Genomic DNA, 23,511 nt, shown 5'->3' with positions numbered 1-23,511 from the left:
GCGGGGGCCGCGAGGCGTGGTGGCGAAGTGGCCGGAAGCGGGCAAACAAACAGGAGCAGCTCTCCCACAGGGTCGGTGAAGTGTCCCAGGCAGCAGCACTCACACCGCGGTGATTTGACGGTGGAGGGGGCGGGAAGAGGACCAGCTGCGGCCGATCAGCGCCGCTGGGCACGCTGGTCCTCGCAGTCCCGCCTCTGGTGTCTGGTGGCTTGCTGTCGAGCTGTGGTGTCCCTGAGGGGGCGTTGGTGCTCAAAGTCCGTGGAAAAACCAAGGCTGGATCCTCAGCAAAGTCTCTCGCCTACGAGCGGCTCCCGCGAAGCGGGGGCCGCGAGGCGTGGTGGCGAAGTGGCCGGAAGCGGGCAAACAAACAGGAGCAGCTCTCCCACAGGGTCGGTGAAGTGTCCCAGGGATAAAGCGCATTATAACATTCCAACAACTGCTTATTTGAGATTGTCTCCAGGTGTTCAATTGCGGCACAGCAGTTTTTCGATGCCTTATTTTAAGTGGTGTGCTAGTTTCAGGTGTGCACTTCTTATAATAACTGGTTTGCACAAACCTTGTTCTTGTTTAGTATCCGGTCACATTTAGCCTACACTGGCTTCGCATGATGGCACACTTTCTAAAATGAAGACTTTGGTAAATCCGCCTAAATGCTTCAAGCTAAAATTATGTAGGCGTTTATTTGGTATTATTTATACGATCGTTTCCTTGTTCTCCCCTTGTTAGCTCTAATTTGCAATCCACTGCCAAAGCTGGCAGCAATGTACAAAGTAGAAACGTTCACAAGTACGAACTGTGACCACACTGACACACTCCAAGCCGCCGCCCTAACAGATGCCACTTCACAATCAACACTCAGCACCACCACAGCACCACTCAGCGCCACCCCAGCACCACTCAGCGCCACCCCGGCCTCACTCAGCGCCACCCCGGCCTCACTCAGCGCCACCCCGGCCTCACTCAGCGCCACCCCGGCCTCACTCAGCGCCACCCCGGCCTCACTCAGCGCCACCCCGGCCTCACTCGATACAGAAAAGGGGGTGGTGATGAACAGAGTGTCTGAATTAAGCAGACCACTCTTACCCAGTCCAAAGATCAGGGCTTGATCCATCACCGTTATTTATCTCACTGCCCCATCCCAGCTCAGAACCTGGCTATATGCAAATTAGTCTGTCCCTGGCCCAGTGCATCATGGGAACAGGGCAGACCAAACTACCAAGCCAATTCTTCACCAGAAAGGAGACAAGCTACCGGGGACCGGTTTCTGGCATTTCAGCCTCTTCGGCCCGGCTTGCTTGAATCCTGATGGAGCAGTGAGAAAGGGACTCATGTCTGAGTATACCCTGCCACACCTATAGTGGCCAAAAACGATACAGAAAAGGGGGTGGTGATGAACAGAGTGTCTGAATTAAGCAGACCACTCTTACCCAGTCCAAAGATCAGGGCTTGATCCATCACCGTTATTTATCTCACTGCCCCATCCCAGCTCAGAACCTGGCTATATGCAAATTAGTCTGTCCCTGGCCCAGTGCATCATGGGAACAGGGCAGACCAAACTACCAAGCCAATTCTTCACCAGAAAGGAGACAAGCTACTGGGGACCGGTTTCTGGCATTTCAGCCTCTTCGGCCCGGCTTGCTTGAATCCTGATGGAGCAGTGAGAAAGGGACTCATGTCTGAGTATACCCTGCCACACCTATAGTGGCCAAAAACGATACAGAAAAGGGGGTGGTGATGAACAGAGTGTCTGAATTAAGCAGACCACTCTTACCCAGTCCAAAGATCAGGGCTTGATCCATCACCGTTATTTATCTCACTGCCCCATCCCAGCTCAGAACCTGGCTATATGCAAATTAGTCTGTCCCTGGCCCAGTGCATCATGGGAACAGGGCAGACCAAACTACCAAGCCAATTCTTCACCAGAAAGAAGACAAGCTACCGGGGACCGGTTTCTGGCATTTCAGCCTCTTCGGCCCGGCTTGCTTGAATCCTGATGGAGCAGTGAGAAAGGGACTCATGTCTGAGTATACCCTGCCACACCTATAGTGGCCAAAAACGATACAGAAAAGGGGGTGGTGATGAACAGTGTCTGAATTAAGCAGACCACTCTTACCCAGTCCAAAGATCAGGGCTTGATCCATCACCGTTATTTATCTCACTGCCCCATCCCAGCTCAGAACCTGGCTATATGCAAATTAGTCTGTCCCTGGCCCAGTGCATCATGGGAACAGGGCAGACCAAACTACCAAGCCAATTCTTCACCAGAAAGGAGACAAGCTACCGGGGACCGGTTTCTGGCATTTCAGCCTCTTCGGCCCGGCTTGCTTGAATCCTGATGGAGCAGTGAGAAAGGGACTCATGTCTGAGTATACCCTGCCACACCTATAGTGGCCAAAAACGATACAGAAAAGGGGGTGGTGATGAACAGAGTGTCTGAATTAAGCAGACCACTCTTACCCAGTCCAAAGATCAGGGCTTGATCCATCACCGTTATTTATCTCACTGCCCCATCCCAGCTCAGAACCTGGCTATATGCAAATTAGTCTGTCCCTGGCCCAGTGCATCATGGGAACAGGGCAGACTAAACTACCAAGCCAATTCTTCACCAGAAAGGAGACAAGCTACCGGGGACCGGTTTCTGGCATTTCAGCCTCTTCGGCCCGGCTTGCTTGAATCCTGATGGAGCAGTGAGAAAGGGACTCATGTCTGAGTATACCCTGCCACACCTATAGTGGCCAAAAACGATACAGAAAAGGGGGTGGTGATGAACAGAGTGTCTGAATTAAGCAGACCACTCTTACCCAGTCCAAAGATCAGGGCTTGATCCATCACCGTTATTTATCTCACTGCCCCATCCCAGCTCAGAACCTGGCTATATGCAAATTAGTCTGTCCCTGGCCCAGTGCATCATGGGAACAGGGCAGACCAAACTACCAAGCCAATTCTTCACCAGAAAGGAGACAAGCTACCGGGGACCGGTTTCAGCCTCTTCGGCCCGGCTTGCTTGAATCCTGATGGAGCAGTGAGAACTCAGCGCCACCCCGGCCTCACTCAGCGCCACCCCGGCCTCACTCAGCGCCACCCCGGCCTCACTCAGCGCCACCCCGGCCTCACTCAGCGCCACCCCGGCCTCACTCAGCGCCACCCCGGCCTCACTCACGGCCTCCACGGCATCACTCACGGCCTCCACGGCATCACTCACGGCCTCCACGGCATCACTCACGGCCTCCACGGCATCACTCACGGCCTCCACGGCATCACTCACGGCCTCCACGGCCTCCACGGCATCACTCACGGCCTCCACGGCATCACTCACGGCCTCCATGGCATCACTCACGGCCACCACAGCATCACTGAATGCCACAGCATCACTCGTCGCCACCACAACATCACTCTGCGCCATCACAGCATCAATCTGTGCAGCCATTCAACAACTGGTTCAAATATGTTCTCTCAATGTTTCAAGCTTCATTACAAATGTCACAAAAAGACGTGAATATTTCACTTCTGTTCTTGGATTTTCGTCACAATAAAATACACTGAACATAATCTTCACAAAAGTTATTTACAAATGTTTAAGCTATTGCCATTATAAATTACAATCACTTAAGTATTAATTATTTTAAAAAAATTAAAAGCCATTGTTATTTGTAATATCAATACATCTAAGTCACGTAAATACAAAACATGTTGCATTACAAATGCTATAGGTGTCACATTTGCGAAAGTTATAACTATTGGCATTGTAAATGACAAAGCTATTAATTAAAAAAAAATTGTCATTTACAAGACCAATAGCTCAAACTTTCCTAATGCGAGACCAATTGCATTGCAAATGCTTGTTATGAATAAGATTCACAATACACATCTTCCACGACACTGGAATCATGCCCACAGACACACGATGATAAGAAAGACCATGAAGTAACGGGATTGATAATGTTATGTCAGTTTTAAGGATGCGCAACTGGAATACCATTCGGGCCTCCTGTTCATGAGTACCTGCTGCTTTTTATTAGTCTGTATACTTCTACTAGAGAAATGGAAATCGCAGTGTTACACTTGAGGCTCAATGGCTCTTGAGGTACCTGGTTTATTTGCAACCAGCACTCCAATATAGATTTCCTTTTGAGTGTTGGTGATGAAGAAAACATTGTTTGCCTTGCAATCCTGTGTCCCATGGCAGACCAAACAGACCCTCCAGCTTATCGCGATTTGCAAAAAAATCGCGAAATCGGCCGATCCGTGCAAATGCCGCGATATTTGCACAAACGCCCGCGAAATCCGCCATTTTGCCGTGAGCCAATGTAAAGGAGGGTGTGTCTGTCTCCGCCGTGACTGGGGGCGAGTGGCTGAAAAGCTTCAGTGCTCCGTACATCTCTTTGTGTTTGCCTAATTACCGTAATCACCCCAGTTGGTGGCAGTAGCCCGTCTGCCCTCTGCTCGTGCACCCGAATGGGGTCTGACAATTACTTTAGTTTGCTCTTACTTGCAAGGAATTTGGTCTTCAGAATTGTTCTAGAAGTGTGCGTGGAGCTTTGGGTGGCGTGGAGCTCCAGCTGACTTCAGGTGGGTTCCTTGTGTGCAGTTGCACTCCGCACCTTCGTCAGCTCATACAATTCTTCCTTCTGGAGAATAAGCTAACATTTCATACATAGAATTGTTTTGCTGTGCTAATTACAATGTGGATGCCCAATCGAGAGGTTAGCTAAATTTTGTTTTTGGCCCTGTGAATGCGGATTAAAAATGTCAGATTTTGAAACTGCTACATCTGCTATGCTAGAGGAACTATAATTATATTTAACTGAGTATCGGACCATGACAATTTTCACAACTGTTCTGTAAGTCTTTTGGTGAATAGCAGATTTCATAGATCGTATTACTGGTTTCAATTAGGCACGGTGAGCTATCAGAACGCTAGCTACTACAGTTACAGGATACATTATTACTGCAATGCAAATCAAATTTGTAAAAGAGGTTAAGGGAGGGGAAAGATATTCTGACTACATACACCGGTCACCAAAGCTACTCAACAAACTACTAAGTCAAACAAAGATAGCTGTTGCACAGAAGTGTGAAAGTGCCCCTGCTCAGCTGTTCCAGTTGTATATGTGCTTCTTCCACCTGGCAGCTTTACAAACCCACTTGGGAGGACAGCGCTTGAACTATGACCTTGTGACTCTGGCGCCAGTGCAGCTCTGTTAACCTGGTTCTTTGGCTCCACAGCGGCTCTGCTGACCTGGTTCTCTGGCTCCACAGCGGATGGATGGATGATGAGGGAATGGATGGATGATGAGGGGGTGGGTGAAAGGATGGATGGATGGATGATGAGGGAATGGATGGATGATGAGGGGGTGGGTGAAAGGATGGATGGATGGATGATGAGGGAATGGATGGATGATGAGGGGGTGGGTGAAAGGATGGATAGATGGATGGATGATGAGGGGAAGGATGGATGGATGAAGAGTGGGTGGGTGGATGGATGGATGATGAGGGAAAAGGATGGATGGATGATGAGGGAAAAGGATGGATGGGTGATGAGGGGAAGGATGGATGATGAGGGGAAGGACAGATGGATGGATGGATGGATGATGGGTGGGTGAGTTAAAAGATGGATGGAAGGAAGGAAGGATGGCTAAGTGAAAGGGTCGATGGAGAGAGAAAGGGAGGATGGATGGATGACTAAAATAGTGGATGGGTGGAAGGATTAGTAAGTGAAAAGATGGCTGGATTGGTGAAAGGGTAAATGGCTGAATGGATGAGTGAATGGATGGATGGGATGAAGAGTGGATGGATAAGTGTACAGATGGATAGGGTAAAAGGGTGGATGGATAATGGAGATGAGTGAAAGGATGGATGAGGGGATGGATGAAGGGATGGATGAGTGAAATGATAGATGGAATGATACATGATGGATAGGTTTGCAAACGGTTGAATATGTTTGGAAATGGCTGGGCTTACTTATATACTATTGCGCGACCTCTGATGTGTCTGTAAAACGTACCTATTGTCTTGAAGTTTTGTCCTGAATTTTGACCTCCTGTTCTGATTTTGTGTCCTGAATTTTGACCCTTTGTCCTGAATTTTTACACTCACCGTCCTGAATTTGCACCAATGCCAGTTGGTCACCCTATTCGCGGGCTTGGAGACGGAGCGCCGTGCAGAGATGTCTGTCCCTCAAGATAAACAGACTGAACCACTCAGCCGAGAGAGCTGAGGCGCACACGGGACGGGGTATCTGCAGAGGCGCGCTGGACAAGGGATGAAGTCACAGGGTTGAGCTCACCTATTGCAGACCATTTCCCCCTGGGAGTGAGCCATGGGAAAAATCCTAGAGGCGAGAAATTTAACACGGGCGTCAAGTAGCCCCATGTCATGGGTGTCAACTTCAACCAGTCCCCGCTTTTAAATCGGAGACGATTTGCAGGCTGACATTTTGCAACGAAACTACAAGTACCAACATGCAGTTCGCTACTGTTTAACAAGTGACCACTTGGCGGTTTTGACTGCTCTTTCTCTAGTGTTTAGGTCTGTCGAACGGGCATCCGGTGGGATATCAGGTTGTGTTCAAAATACACTGTAAAGGGGCGATAGGTATAGCCATCATTAGTGCAGCAGGTACAGTGGCACCAAGCTCTAAGGCTATTGCAAGACACAAACTGACCTGCAATGGTACGCCTCTTCTGGCGCAGGGCTTTGCAACGGGACGCATCTGGGAGATGCGTCACGTTGTAAATACCCCGCACCATGGTGCATCTTTTGCGCCGCCGCTGCGTCACAAAAGTGACGCAACGGCGGCGTAAAAGCAGCCCAAGGGGCTTGTAAATCTGCCCCAAAGTGTCTACATTGTAAAGAAACCAAATATACATAGCTTCATGTTGTTAAATAACTAAAAAAACGAAGATATCTGTGTTTGTTGTAGGAAAAATGGCCACATAAAATGCCGCTAAATTTCCATATTTGTGCCGCTAAATTTCCATTTTTGTGCCGCTAAATTTCCATTTTTGTGCCGCTAAATTTGCTAATCCATGCCGCTATATCCTGGGGGGTCTGACCAAAGACCAAGTTTTACTAGGATGATTTGAGTTGATGGCCTCCTTTAGCTTGGCTCAGGCCTTGTCGACCTGAATTGCTTTGATATTTCTAACTCTAGTTTTATAAAGGTGTTTAGCATGTTGGATCCACTTATTGAAACGGTCAGTAAAGATCTTTTCCGCAAGCTTCCCAGACTGATGGTGATGCCATTTTGCTTTCGGGATTTGCCAGGCACAGGAATTCCTAGGGCGAAGGTTTGATTCAGCATTATTATGCCCAGAAAGGTTGAAGAAATAAAGTTCAGGATGGCCAGGAGGAGTGGTTCCCAGTCAGATATACAGGGTTGTGTGGATTGAACAGCATTCACGATGGAAACCAGGTAGTGAGTTATGAAGGGCTGAGTGACAACTGAAGAGAGCTTAAAATTAATACCATGGTTCCAATGCATACACAGTTTCTTAATTAGAATGTTCTTGTTGGAGGAAATGATTGACATGCTAAATATTGGTTGAAGGTGATGCTTGGTGTGTAATGCTGTGGATTATAATTTATGATCATTCTCCATTCAGGAAATAATTTAAAACTCAAGTCACGGATAAAGTGAGCACTGTGTAAGAACATATAATCTATAGTTATTGAGTTATTTCCTATAGTAAAAGTTGGTTTGGCAGGCTTGTCGTTTGCTAATGTGCCATTTAATGACTGGAATCCGTTGTCCCAGAGTACGTTAAACAAATGGCCCCCACCAGAAGCTTTTTTACACTCAAGAACCCGCTAGCCTATTCATACACAAAGAATCAATCTTTAATCATTACTAACCCACTGCTACTTCAAAAAGTATTTTTACTTTTCGGAGTATGTGTGATTGAGTGCCGGGTACGAATGCGAAAATGGCTGGGGTTTGTTGTTCTGTTTCAATTAATTCCTTTTTTTTTTTTAAACCTTTATTATCACTTCACATTAATACAAGCATGGGCCTACAACCATCCCGGCCGGCCGCTAATCAATTCGTAAGGTAAGCAGAGCAATATAAAAGAAACGGCGGTCCATAAGCCGGGGTCAGGTAAGTATCCAGGATACAACTCGTATTTAAGCGTACAGCGTAATAAGCAGGATTTAAGAAGGTCAATTTTACAATGAAGAAAAATAAAACAGAAAAAATATCAGAAGAAGTGCCAGACGGTCACACATGATCCTACAATAGCAACATGAAACAGAAATCCGCAATGAGTGCAAATACACTTAAGGACACGGGGGCAAGGCATACGAGTCAGGATAAATGTAAACACATACACGTCATGTCGAATCAGCACCCCAGCCCTTAAAAACAAAACAGATTGTAGGAAACATGAAGACGACGACACCTGGAAAAAGAAAAAGCATAGGGCCATAGAGACAAAGAAAGGACAAATAAACAACCCTCTACCCCCTACCCCCCACCCTGCACCCCTGCAGAAGGCTACGGCCTACCCCCCCCCCCCCCCCAGCAGCGTGCCTATCGCCCTAAAAAGAGACCCGAAATATAGAAGAAAGAGGAAGAAAAAGGAAAGGAAAAAAATGAAGAAGGACCATCGATCAGACCACCCGCCCCCCCCCCCACCCATCGCGCACAATATACATCAGAAGCAAAGTCAGAAGAGCCACAGTAAGCAAGAATCATAAAGTCAATCGGTAACATCCCCGTGGAGTGTCCCTCCAAGACACCGTCAGCCAACAATGTGTTCCATCATATCCCAAACTATATCATCCCTGGCCTTCTCTATCAATAGTACCCACATACGGCCATTCATCAATCGGCATACAGTACAGTGTGGCGGGTCCAACCGAACCGGGCGGTCCGAGCAGCGCCAATACTTCATGGGACCGTAGCCCCCAAATCCCAGTCAAGTACGCATGCCGGAACTCTGTATGTGGCAGTACTGATGCCGGAAACATCCCCCTGGCAGAACACAGTCTCACCAGCCAGGAGGAGAAAGACACACAATCCGACAATTGTTGAAGCGCCGCCGGGGCAACCCAATCTATGGATCGATGTTGTTTCTTCCGCCGCCATACAGATAAAGGCCCCGACGAGTCACTCCCAAACACAACAGAGCAATCCAAAGCGATGTCACGGACCGGGTCCATCGGCGTCTCCACAAACGTAGGCGCAGCCGGAACGTTCATCACTGACGCAAAGGCGGACACATCGTCGCTTCCTAGTGATTCATCCCTACCCATGTGGAGCGGTGGGACAACAATGGCGGCCATCCTCCTTCCCAGATCCCGGGCGTCCCGGATCAGGGTCTTATGCAGAGTCGTTAACGCAGCCAAAACATCTCTGGACGTGGGCTCTCTCTCGTGTCGCCAGACCCCAGGACTCTCTCGCATAGCGGCTTCTCTGCCCGGGTGAGGTGTGCGCACGAGGGTACTCTCCGCCATCTTAGCTGCTCCGGCCTCGTCCTTCTCCACCTCACCTCGGGACCAGGTCTCACATCAGGGAGGAACAGGATTCACAACGGGGAATCTCACAAGCCAAGGCAGGTTTCTCAGCGGAGAGTCACCAAAAGGCTAAAAACTCCGCCGCACCCTGGGGGCAGCACGCTGACTCCGGGCAAAGTCGGTAATGGGCCCGGAATGGGGGGCCAAGAATCATGCACCTCCCTCGACCCAGCTGCATCACACTCCCCACATGGTTCTCCGCCAGTTGGGCTGGGACAGCACTGTCGCCATCGGCAATCAGGTCTTCAGTTCCCTCCGGCCGAGTCCTCACCATCACCAGAGGCCGCTGTTGTTGCAGCCGCGGCCGGCCACTCTCCGCACTTGAGACCCCGGTCCCAGCTCCGTGAAGGCCTCAAAACAGTCGGGGACACTCCAACGGGTCTGCAGCAAGCAGAAGCCTCAGGAGCAAGCGGTAAGTGAAAGTGACTCTTCGCCTACATGTAGATGCCGTTGCAGCGCAGGATAAGTGCCAGGATGTATGTGCGGGGTGAGGAGGCTCACAGAGCCGAGCAGTTACGCAGCCATCTCGATCGCCATCTAATTAATTCCTTTTTGAGTTTTATGAAATTGTAAGATGAAGTATTGTATTTTTAATGATCTTTTAGAGGAAGTAATTATATTGATTGTGCATATTAAGTTTGTTTATGGTTCTGTCATGGATTTTTCGTGACTAATTGTTAGAATTGGGGGTCTCTGGTTGGCACAGGTATGCACTTGTGACAAGCAGGGACCTCTCCTCTAGTCAGGGCAAAGGACTATTCCTAGAAATAACCCCTGCTCACCCTCTAGGCGGCGTGGCGCGAGCAGACCAGGCTAATCTCCACAGCACATGTGGTTAAGCATTTGTCATAATACACACAGTAACTTATCAACCCACCACACAGAGACATAAGACTGTTGTTTGTAAAAATATACTCTTTAGTCTTTGATTACATGTTTAGCATTTAAAACGGTTCCAGTTACTTTCAGAATGAGGCCACAGTTCTTAAAGGCAATGTTCAATACTTTGGGAGGTCTTTATCGCTCTAAAAACGGCTCCACAGTGATTCAGATAGTGTCTCAATCGTGGTTGCGCTGTTAGTTTACAGCCTGTGCGCTTCGTAGCGCTCTCATACGTCCCGTACGGCTAACACAAGCAGGGCCTTGCTAAACCTCACGCGTCTCGCGTACCAAGCGTACGGCGCGGTCGAGGCAACAAGGAGTACGAGGCGTAGGCTGCCGTGCGACTCGCACAGCGATGGTGAGACAGGTTGGGGGAGTCTCACTTGTACGGTGCGCACAGCGTAAAGGGGCGAAGCTATCACAAGAGGTGTGCGCCTCACGGACACCGCAGTCCGGAGCGCGGCGCACAGCACAATCACTTGACAGTACCTTCGGCTTTGTAGAGAGGGTCCGGGGCGGACACGCTGAGGGAGATCCGACATCCCACGTCGCGGTGCCTTCCTCCTTCGGTGCGAGCTACGGCTCGATGGCTTGGCAGGCTCTTCACGCAGAGGGCAGCGATGCGTTGTGGGGCAGGTTCTTGGTCTCAGTGACGCTCCGGTCCTAAAGAGGGGGCGGTGGCTTGAGGGGATTCCAGCGGCGAAGCGCTTTCAGCAGGGCGTCTTCACGGAGGGCGAGCCCAGGCGCAGTCAGTCTTTACGGTGTGATCTACGGCTCAGGGGCCACAGGCTCAAGTTGCTTGGACCGGACGGTCCTTTCTTGCGGTGCGAGCTCAGGCTCGATGTAGGCAGCAGTCACGATGCTCGGGCCAGACGGGGCTGGCCTTTACTGTGCGAGTTGGGGCGCGATCGTTCGGGAGTCGCGTTGCTCGGCGGGACGGGGTTGCACAGGCTCTTAGAGTGCGGGATAACTTCTCAGTGCACTCAGGTCTCCGGGGTCAGCGCTGCAAAGGGAGACACACCAGCAGCAGCTTGCTTCTTCAGGGGGTAGCGCCCAATGTTCCTGGGGCGGCCGTTCAGGGGGCAAGTTCACCAGCAAGCCCTTGGAGATCTGTTTTCAGAGGTAGCACAAGTTGAATAAATTAAGTCTCTCAGTCTTTGTCTTCTCTCCTTCTTGCAGCAAGGCACCCACCACAGGCCAGTCTCTCAGGCTAGAGAAAGTAGTCCTCCATGCAGCTTTCCCAGGTCCTTCTCTTCGGGCAGAGTTTCTTCTTGGCACAAACAGGATCTAATTTCTTGGGAGCAGGGCTCCTACATTTATATTGAAATTCCTTTGTTCTTGCAGGCCAGGGGGCCTGAGCCTGGTTCAACCCAGTTTTGGAGCACTTTGTTTTGGTAAGTCTGGCTTCTTCTTTCAGGGTGCAGGGCAGAGACATCAGACGCTCCGCAGGAGGTGGAGCCAGCATTGTGGTGGCAGAGCACAGCCCTATTCAGAGTCAAGGGGCACTCCTCCCACCTATCCTGGGGGTAATCCCTCTATTCACCACCAGGCAGCCCAGACTGTCTCCTGGAATTCCCCAGCCCGGTCACTCACACAAACCAGACAGCAGATACACATCCTGGCAGAGGCGGCCTGAAATAGTCAGGCAAGCAAATGCCAACTTTCTAAAAATAGCATTTGCAAACACAGGATATTAAAATAAACTTTACTAAAAAGAAGTATTTTATTATTCTGAGTTCAGGCATACTAAACTTGATTTACTACCATGCTCCTTGAGCCTGCTGGGATTATAGAGTGTAATAATTCCAGCAGCCCATTCTGGCCTATGAGAACAGGTAGCCTTACAATAGTGAAAAACGGAAATGGCTGTAATTCACTATTAGGACATGCCACACACATCAGGGCTTGTCCTACCTTATGCTTACAATGCACCCTGCCCTTGGGCCTACCATAGGGGTGACTAATATGAAGTTAAGAGAAGGTTTAGGGACTGGCAAGTAGGTGCACTTGCGCAGTCAGCATGACAGTACCAGACTGCACGCAGGTTCTGCAATGGCAGACCTAGCCTCTTCTGTGGGTGGCACAACCAGTGCTGCAGGCCCACCAGCAGCATTTGTATTTACAAGCCCTGGCACTCCTGGTGCACTTTACTGGGAACTGACAGTAAACCAAATAAGCCAATCATGGAAACCAATAAATGTATACACTTTTCATAGGGAGCACTTGCACTGTGGCACTGATTGGCAGTGGCACAGTGCTCTGAGCAGCTAACACCACCAAAAAAAAATAAGGCACATCAGCAAAAAAGTGGAAGGGAGACTCACGCCAAGGTGCCAGGTCTAACACTAATCAAAGCTAATGAAATAAAAAGAATGTTTGAAGTAACGGTGGGTTAGTAATGATTAAATATTGATTCTTTGTAACTAAATAGGCTAGCAGGTTCTTGAGTGTATATTTTAATGTGCTGCCCCCTGTGCTAGAGCCTTAAGGAAATACTGGAAGTACCTATCACGAAATAGCAGTGGCGTAAAGAAAATTGAGGTCCCCCCTGCAAGGTACGTGAAGGGGCCCCCTCAGGACTCTATCAATAGCTCTCTGGCCAAAGTGCTGTGCTGAGGGGGTTCCCCCGCACAGCGGGGCTGCAGGGGCCTGTGTTACGCCCCAGCGAAATAGCTTTTTTAAATTTAGTCCTATTTGTCTTAAGAGAAGCAAAGTTAAACACTATCAGGTGAAGTATCTGCCATGTCCATAGGTCTGTACAAGACTAAGCTTTGTTAAAATCCCCTATAATAACTGATGGAGCATCTAAGATGTTAAAGAGTTCGCTGAGGAAAGCCGCAATTTTGGCGCTAGTTTTGCTTAAACCCCTAGCAGCTATGGAATAGAGCAGACAGGCTTAACTTAGGGCAAGGTATTCACTTATTTATGCAATGACGAAACAGTAGTAAAGTCAAAATGCAAAACAATCAAATTCCCAAACCGAATTATAACATTAGAATAAAATGTAATAAAGATAATGACAGTATTCCATTAAGGGGAGCAGAGAAATGAGTTTTAAACGTTTTAATTAGAAATAGCAGCACAGAGCGTCAATGGTAGTCAATGGTTTTGGCAGAACAGGATCTTGGTGCAATTTGTGAATGACCGAGATGGAGCATGGGTCAGGTACACCATCCAGGTTAATGCTGGTCAAGGGTTTTAACTTCTATCTTAGACTCTTAAGTCCCAATCCATCCCAGAAGTACACATTTAAAGCCCCCAGGACCTCAGAGACTTGGAGTCTCACAGGGTTTCAGACAGAGAGCGGCAGCACAGTCCAGTAAAGCCAGGTCCAGTTGCCACCGGTCAGCTGGGTACTTCCAGCAAACGGCCACTTGCATCTTGTAGTCTCTCTGTAGACATACAAGGTATAAGAGGGAGCATGTCAGAGACAGCAGGCGCAGCCTTCTTCTGAACTTCCGCAGGTCCACAACATGTTCTAATGTGGGTGCCTGGAGATACCACATTTATGCCTGGCAAGAGCTAGTGGGTGAGGATGATTTCTGGCCTCTTCATAAACATTGGGGTAATGGTTTCTAAGCCCTGATCTACCTACTTTTTCAGTAGTTCCTGTTATGCGTACTACAAAAGGCCCAACCAGCAATGTGTCAGGGCAAACCCAAGATGGCGAAAGTCTTCAGCCACAATAAACTTGAGCTCTGCTGGTAAGGGGTGGGGAGTGTACAATGGTGACCCTGGTATCCTCCCACATCTAGCACTAAAATCAAGTTAGAGGCGGTCACTCTACACACAACACACATAAGACAGAAGTCTGGCAGGACAAAAGCATGATCCTCCAGAAACCAGACAGTAGATACATAAGAACTAAATTGGCATGCTGTTCTCTCTTTCAAGTGTACCCCAAGTGTTATATGTAAACCCAGCGACAGACGTCTGGTAGGGTAAACACAGGGTCCTTCAGCAGTCACACAGAGTATCCACAAGAATTGTTTTGGTATCTCTTCTCTCGTTTTGAGTGTCCCAAGTGTTAAATGTGGCTCAATAGAACTGTCGAGCAGAATTTGCACCCACCCTTCATATTCTGTAGAGCTCAGAAGAGGAGTCATCTCCGCCCATTAAGGTCAGCCTATTGTTTGATCCTGTGAGGCATCAATTGTTCACACCTATTAGATGTTACTTTTTTCTTAATATTCATTAAAACTTGATTTCACCATTTAATTACATTTTTAATAATTAGTTGTGTAATTATTTTACTAGCTAGTCCCAATCCCGAGATAGTGTTATAATTTAATATTGCCTCTCATAGTTTCTATATAGGCCAGACCGCCTTCCTACAGCGAAAATGACTTTTGGGTGAATTCACTTCAAGGACATGTTAATATTAAATTTTTATATGTCCTAGCTTTAAATCCCAAGCACTCTGCCATGTGGGCTACAAGGCTACTTAGTGTGACATTAATATTAAAAACAAAGGTTTCTACCTGTGAAAATGGGTTTGTTACCGTTTGACAGGTTGCAGTGCATGTGTGCACTGTTAGTCAGGGTACAATGGAAGAACTGAAGCCATGTTTACACAAACACTATAGTGGGTGGCACATTAAGTGCTACCGTCAGCTAGTCACATTTCACTTCCAGGCCCTGGATTCATTTTGTACCATATACAAGGGACTTAAGCAATGTTAAATAAAAACGTGATTTAGACTGATCAAGTGATGCCCAGTAAGGCCACACCATTAAGAAGATATTAAACACAAACATTTTACATTTACATTGACTGAAGTGTAAGACAAAAAGAAAGAACAGAGAAAATCCTACAGTTCTTGCGTTGGTGCAATGAGAAACATTCCCAGGTCCTACACCAATGCCATGAAGGCGTATGGTGTACTTCACCTACCCAAAGCCATAACTAAATCCCATAGAAAATAGAGCGTCAACACCACAGCATGTAGTTGGATGGCCAATTCTGTACTTTCCCATAACTATCCAAAGACCAATGCTGCAGCTCTGCCTCTTCTACTTACTTGATCCACAGTATACTTTATGTAATCATAGAAGTCACTCCGGGTGTAAATGGCGTACGTGTCATCTGAGCCGTCCGTGTAATCCTTCAGGAACAAGTGCCGGAAAGTAATAGTGTTCTCTTCTTTGAACGTCACCACCATCTGGTTGCTGAGTCCAAAAAGAATAAGCTGCAAGAGGGGTGAAGAGAAGGATAGGCTAATATTAACCGATACACAAGGTGTGTGTCAGATGAAGAAAATATCAGTTCAAGATCAATGGAACCACAATTAGGACAAGCATAAGTAAAGCATGTGGAGAGACATCAAGCTGAAGCAAACAAGGAGGCACACAGGAGGCCAGGCTAACATATAGCACAGAGTATTTATGTTCTTCATTTTGCTAAACACCATTGTGATACTGCAAGCTTTCTAAAGTGGAAAAAGAACAGAATTTAGGAAATATGGTCCATCACAAGAAACCAAGTATTTAGCACAAAGCTAGCCTGCAGGACAGCCAGCGTAATATAGGAGTTTTCAGAGGTTTTCTAAAGAGTAGGTAGTCACACTTAGAATGATTCCAAAGAGATCTATGTTGCTCAAGCAGGGTGTCCTAACTACAGTAGTAATGGCCTTTGTATCTAGGCTGGACTCCGCAAACTCAATATACATCAGCCTACCAAAGACCCTACTCTATAGACTGCAGGTGGTTCACGATCCAGCTGCTAGACTGATTTTCAGATTACACAGAAGCTGTCATGTCACCTCTCTGTTGAGGGACCACTGGAACAGAGAATCAAATTCAGAATATGCTGTATAACTTTAAAAATCCCTAATTGGCGAGGGGCCCCATGTTCTTAGCCAACAGGATCAAAAAATACTCACCAACTGGTGAACTTCGCTTTTCGTGATTCAACCTACTGACCATCCAAAGATTCAGGAAGGAAAGCATGGCAGCTCAGATTTTTGGTACAAGCACCATTTAAATCGAACTCTTAATCCAGGAGAAGCTCCTCCGTTTGAGAGGAGCATCACCCCACTAAGAAAGCCCCAGGCCAGAGCTGAAAAATAAAATGGTAATAAAGTTTAACCGTTTTTTTTTCATCAACTGACCTGTCCTGAACTGAGTAGCGGGGCCAGTGCTGCCGTGCCAAGGGCCAGCAGCAAGGAGCTCTTCTCTTTAACTTCCATGCTAATGACATGGTCAGCTCGTCATGCAGTTTACTGGAGCTGTGCTTATGACGAGTTGACCTTGTCATGAACAATGGGAATTGATGATGTTTAGCACCCAGCGGGAATTGCCTTAGCAGGCAAGGTGTTAAAATGTGCATGTCTATTTGGCCAGCCGACTTGCAGCAGCCAGCCAGACATGTGCATTTTAAACTTCCTAACCTAGCGGTCTTAGACTGCTGGGTTAGAGAAAGGGCAGGCCTCCAATGCACTTAGAAGCGCTGAGTGCGTCCGTGTCCTCCAATCCTGGCGCTGCTCTCACGCTGGTGAGAGCACCGCCAGGCATGGTTAGAGGAGTTAGGAGTTTTATGCTGGGTTGGCGCCTACCTGAAGACCAGAGGAGGACATTGGGTCAGAATGTAAGTCTAATCATTTTTGTGGGTTCACCTGCCCCCCCCCCCATCCCCCATCCCCTCCATATGGTAGCCTCCACTGTCTTAACCACTGACTGTACGCTTTCAAAACGATCTTGGATCATTCAGGAAGAACCTAAACACTTGGTTCTTTAGACAAGCTTATCAATAGTGCTAATCACAGTGGTGTGTGTTCCCTCCGGATAATTTACCCGATAGCGCCAAGAAAACATCTGGTGAAATTGTGCGCCACTATTTTCAATTAACGTATCATTACCATAAGAGGGTTGCACTTTAAGCCATGATATGCAACATTTCAAAGCACATTGCTTCGCCTTATTGCATGCACATCTGGAGCTCACTTGCTGAACTCTACCTTTATTTTGATGCCCATCCTTATCCAAGGATCCTGGTTTCAGCATGCACCAAAAAGACTGGTTATTGGAAGACTGAGCTGCTATGTTAACCCTGTGCTCCATAGGAATTATTTTACATCATTTTTAATGAACTTTTCTTCCTTAATATGTTGATCAGCACTTTTGGTACCTTCTGGGGTTTTTGGAGCAAAGGTATGGAGGTTATTTTGCACCAGTCTAGGAGAGGCCTGTTGTGAGCCAGACAGTCGATTATTTGTGCTGTTGTCAGATGCTCTCGGTTTGAACAGGTGGAGACCCCAACTACCTTTGGGAGGGCATTACGCTCACTTTCAAATAATAGTCCCCAGTTACTTTTTATATGGGGGGGGGGTGTCACTACCAGCAAGTGTGGCAGAGAAAAAGGAGGACTTATTACTCTTATTTTAGTTTCACTCAATCAAGTCATTAATGACATAGGTGGTACAGACATTCAGAAGTGATGTTCGACTATCCAGATCTGCATTTATAGGATGGTGGAAAAGTCAGGATTCTAGACAATGCACTTGTACCAACTGCAAGAAAGGGTGAAGGTAAATTATGCAGTGGTCCCATGGGAGATATCTCCCAAGTTACCCCAAATTGTCCTGGATAACTACCATAGACCATTTACAATCGACTTGCTGTTGCTTAGAAATAATGACAGTCCAGTGCAGTGAGGACCTAAAGCTCCCTCTGAAATCTGAAGCTGCTGTAGGAGAACAGTGTTATAAGCCAAATACAAATAGAGTGTGTGCAATCTCACCAGGGCACAGAATACCCCCGAGAACGCCCACAAGTGCATGCTTGTCTGATGCATCAGACAACAGATCGACCCTCAAGTTGCTAAACAAGAGTTGTTTTACTAATTACAGGGGATTACCTATTCCAGCATCGGGCATCTTCAGAAGTTATGGTAATATGTTACTTGTGTCAGGCACTGAACGCTACGCTGAAAGGTGTTCATTAGTTCAATGATGTCAGATGCCAATGCCATGCCAAATCCCTTCCGAGAAGATGCCAGAAAGGCAGTTGGCATCAGTTGGTATGCTTGGAGGTTGGTTGCCGCAATCATTGCATCATCCCTGATCAAAGGACTTAGGTTGGTAGTGATGATTGAAGGAAGGGTGGGTGGGTTGGTTTAAGGAATGATAGGGTGCTATACATATGGGTAGCAGAGTTGCGCTAAGTCCAATATCGTCCTCCATGTATGCTGAATGGCTGTACTTTTTGGGCTCTAGTCAGCTGCCACCTGGGGAAATCCACAAAACCCAAACATTTCTGGAAACTAGACATCCGGAGGAGTCCAGGGTGGTATGCCTTGCATGGATCCCATAACATTTTCTTACCCACATTGCCCTTCAAACCTCAAATTTTGCCAACATTTACCTTGCATTTCTGGGAAGTAAACTTTGAGAATCAGCAGGAATACACAAAATTCCTACCACCCAGCATTCCTTCAGCTGTCCAGATCAAAATGCCAATAACCTCTACCACAGATCACCTTTAACAACTATGAAAAGACTACAGCGGATTCAGAACTCTGCTGCCAGACTACTCTTACATATAAAGCCGCAAATCCACATCTCCCCTGCCTTGAAAGCCCTACATTGGTTACCGGTTGACAGAAGGTCCATGTTCAAGCTGCAAAGCAACACGTGGAACAGGACAACACGTGGAACAGGAACACTCTTCATCAGGAATAAAATCACAAAATACATTCAACAAAGGAACCTCCGCTCTAGAGTGGCATTTCGCCTCAAAATCCCACCGTGCAAGAAAAAAACATGGGTGGCACATCCATCTCTGTTCAGACAGTCAAACTAAGGAACTATTTACCCCAAACATAAGATCCACGGATAACTACCTTATCTTCAGAAGACTACTCAAGAGTTGGCTCTGCCTCACGTAACCACCATACTCAAACATAAATATATAGTATATCCCTCTGTATAGAAGCATTTATTTGGACTATAAATGTGTACCTATGTAGATTTATTGGTTTGTATAATCATGTATAATAATAATAATAATGTTTTTAAAGATATAGTAGATTACAGTAGTAGATTTGTTTATTATGTTTTGGAACTCCAAAGAGGTCCACATAAACAGATACATAATACAAAGTACGCGTTCAAATGCAGAAGGCATTTACAAATTTTTCTAAACTACAAAATAATCAGCACAACACAGTTAAAAACCCTCTAATAAATATCTAAAAAGCATTAAAAAAAGTTAAAAATACTAAAACAGAACATTTCATTGGGAGGATTATATAAAGCATGTAAGAAGGAATTGGCAGTAAGAATATTCAATTTCAAGCATATTTGTCTTAGCCACTTACGACGGAACAAACGAAGTACAGGACATATAAAGAGGACATGTATACAATCCTGGGTGAACAAATTACAAAAATTACAGATTGCAGAACAACCATATCACTTAGCCATAAGATTATTTAGGGGGAGTAGATCCTGCCTCAGGAGAAGCCAAAACCGCCGTATGCCATGGGATAGGTTCCAGGCGACATAGGGTTGCATGTGTTTTAATACACAAGTATCAGTAAGAGGGGTTACTCCCTTCTTTACAAGAATGGATTCCCTGTCCAGCCTAAAACTGAGATCCCACGAGGCCTGTTTCAAAAGTGATTTTAACTGAACGGCAGACAGAGTGAAAAGAGTGCTCTCTTCCAATTGTAGAAGTGCGACAGCCCTTCTAAAATTCTTTACAATTAAGGAGAACTCCCTTAAAGTGCCCAGCAATTCCGACTTCATTAAGTGTCTCAAAGTCCCCACTTCCCCTCTGGCCAGACTGGCTACCCAGCTCACTAGCCCTGCCAAGCCCTGCACCCATCTACTACGGATGCCGAATTCAAGTCTCAGGGATGCCACTGTACAGGCGGTGTTAATAGAGGCTAAAAACTGTAGAACTTTACCTTCTGCAACGTGTACAAAACCCCATTGCCCTAGATCGACTATTTCAATTCCATACAAAAGGGATGACGGGACTTTCGCCCTAAAAACCTGTAGCAGGTAAGAGAAATGTCTTCTCCCTGTGGCAGAGTATAATGCACTCAAGCTTTTACCTTGAAACAGGGCCTTCCTGGTATTATTTTCAATGTGGGCCTTGTCACTTAGGTTATCGGATATTATTTTCCCCAGGAAGACATAAGACTTAACCACCTCTAGCTTATGACCTCCTACTGACCAACCAAAGTTCTCGTATTTTGTTTTTTTCCTCCCTGAGATACACATAATTTTACTTTTAGCTGCATTTATCTTTAAGTAATGGAAATCAGCAAAAAGGTGCAGAGCGTGCAGACGATTATTTAACCCTTTGGGCGTTAAGTCCAATATAAGGATATCGTCCGCATATAGCAAACAGGAAATTGGGGTTCCCCCCAATGAAGGTGCAATACCATCACATGCCGATAAGGACTTAGGGAGATCTGAAATGTATAGGGAAAAAAGCAGAGGAGCCAAAAGACAACCCGGCTTTAGTCCGTTGATGGAAGATATAGATATTCATTAGTTCTACTTAAATGTACATTAGTTACATTATTCCAAGTTTAACATGTATATAAGTGACTGCATGATTAAGTAAACCTTTTTTCACAACTATTTATCTACAATTGCTTCACTACTGAACTACCATTTTTTTTTTTAAAGTACAGCAACGCTTGATAGTCTGAGTTTATTAAATGCAACTTTAATGTACGTATATTACCTTTTATACATATATACCTTCCATGTACATATGATCTTACTTCCATGTACTTATGCATTGTTATATTTATTACTTTGCTTTTAATTCAGCATATCCAATGCATGACCCTATATCTCACCCTATATCTCACCCTATAGCTCTTGCAATATTTCCTCTACCTGGATTAATCTCAAACCTCATTCCACTACTCTTTCCAGTGCACCACCCTATTTATCACCCATTATAACTCAATATATTCTCTACCTCAAATCTCTAGCTCATCTCAAACCTCATTCTACTACTCTTTCCAGTGTACTACGATTTTCACACCCTATACCTCAAACAATAGACTAACATGTCCGCCACTCAAATCAAATTAATTTCATATTTCCCTACAATAACTAACCACTAATCCTTTTTGAGTTTCAGAGTAGCCCGCTACTCACCGAAAATGCTACAACGCCTCATCAGGGTAGCAAGCGCTATATAAATGAAAACCCTTCCCTCTTCCATCCCTCCACTATCCTTTTCAGTCCTAATATCAGACTAACATGCCTACTGCTCAAATTAATTTTCATATTTCCCAAGACTAACTCACCACTAATCCTGTCTCAACCCAAATAACAGACTAATATATCCACCACTCAAATTAATTTCATATTTCACTATACTAATTCACCACTAATAGTTTTTGGGTTCCGGAGTAGCGCGCTACTCGCCGAAAAAGCACTTTGACGCCTCATCAGGGGTAGTAAGCACTATATAAATGTAATTATAATACATGAATGACTACAGCAGCACATCAGGTCTTATTTTGTTCACAGAGATACTGGAAGGTAGAAATGTTCCAAACTGGCTGTTAACACGGTTCTATTTATTACAGCACAGACCATACTAGTTGTGTCCCATTTTACAATCATGCCTTTAGACCAGTACCTGAATGGTGACGATGAGAATCTTGATCACTTGCAACACCAACTTGTAAGGTTTCCTTCCTTTTGCGCGAAACTTATCACAGGGACTCATAAAGAAATACTTGAGGCGCCGCCGGAGGACCTCCTCGTCAGGGTGCATATGAGGGTGGGTCAGACCTTGTTTCTCTCCCATGTAACAGCCATAGTTATTCACCCCAGTTAGGAGACGGTCTCGCTCTGTTAAAAGAGAATAAAAGAACGGGTGCAGTGAATGGCATTTGGAAATTTAAACAATGCACATGACGATCAAAAGCGAAGTTAAGAATCTGTTTTCGCCACACAGAGGAAGTGTTCTCTGTTGAGATCCTTAGTATGGGAGTTGGATAGAAGAGAGACAGGGCAGACGTTATTGTGGGTGTGAGAGGGGGAGAGAAAGAGGAAACAAGACATGAGAATATACAGCATTCGTTCAACCTTAAAGCACCCTTCTTATAGCTTGCTTGATAGATGTGGTCGGCTCAGTTTCACCCACGGGTGAGCCAGTGATGGACAGTGCCTTATTTCACTCATTAGTGGGAGGCTGGGCCTTTTCATTAAGAAGGACGCGCACAGAAACAGACCGAAGCAAAGGTAAGTCAAGCATTTGCAATGCAGTAGGTCTTGCATTTGTTAAAGTTAGAGATGTTAGTGTTGAAAATAACAATGTTTTTTGATTTAGTTTTTTTATTTGCAGTGGCATTATTATATTTGCGTAGCACTATTGCCAATGGTATAAAAAAACAAAAGTCAAAAACATTGTCATTTTCAATGCCAACAGCTCCAACTTTAACAATGTGTGACCTATCACATTGGAATCGGTCTCCCATTTGTTGAGAGTTGGAGTTATTGGCATTATAAATGCCAATGCGTGTTACCTAGCCATGTTGCAGGGTGGAGTACCATGTGCAGTTAAATGTGGGACTTCTTTTGGCCACATATGATACTGCACCCTGCAAAAGATATGGTAAACCACCATACCCATAATGCATTGCATGCAAGACAGTACCACGAGTACATTCAAATAGCTATGTCCATATATACAATTAGTAGCTTAGAAATGTGACAAAATAATTATTGTATTAATTCTGGATTAGGTTGTACTCTGTGTGGAGCTGATGATGGGAAATGTATAGGTCTCATATAAATGTGAGATGTGCTAGTGGGTAAAGTTACCACTGCCAGCCTTACTTAGGACCAAGTATGTCCTGCCTGAAGCCCTTTAAGAAAATAGTGCTCTGAGGCTATAATTAAAACCTAGGGAGTAACAACACATGTAAAAGGGGGTGTCCTCATGGAAGGTTACAAGAGACAAGGCAGTACTAAGGAGGGAATACTAAGCCTACTGACCAATGAAAAAACACCATTTACAAAAGGAAAGGGACAGAAGCCAATTTAAACAAGCATTTGCAATGCAATTGGTCTCACCTTTGGGACCTTATGTGTATTTAGCTATGCAGCACATTAGCCTGGGTACTGAAACATC

At 46.0% G+C, this 23,511-nt stretch overlaps 1 protein-coding gene across 2 annotated transcripts in view; it reads right to left on the bottom strand.

Moving 5' to 3' along the window:
• The window catches only part of MCOLN1 (mucolipin TRP cation channel 1), a 144,685-nt gene that overhangs the window by 82,069 nt on the left and 39,105 nt on the right, over positions 1-23,511 (bottom strand). For both annotated transcript variants that reach the window (XM_078682153.1, XM_078682162.1), the window contains exons 2-3: positions 22,012-22,226; positions 15,420-15,587 (exon numbers count right to left, since the gene is read on the bottom strand). In XM_078682153.1, the coding sequence (XP_078538279.1) occupies positions 15,420-15,587; positions 22,012-22,226 (383 nt within the window). The remainder of the gene's footprint in view (positions 1-15,419; positions 15,588-22,011; positions 22,227-23,511) is intronic.

The sequence above is a fragment of the Lissotriton helveticus genome, chromosome 1_1, assembly GCF_964261635.1.
Source record: "Lissotriton helveticus chromosome 1_1, aLisHel1.1, whole genome shotgun sequence".
Taxonomy (NCBI): Eukaryota; Metazoa; Chordata; class Amphibia; order Caudata; family Salamandridae; genus Lissotriton; species Lissotriton helveticus.
Note: the sequence above shows the minus strand (reverse complement) of the source record. Positions and strands in the feature narration are given on the sequence as shown.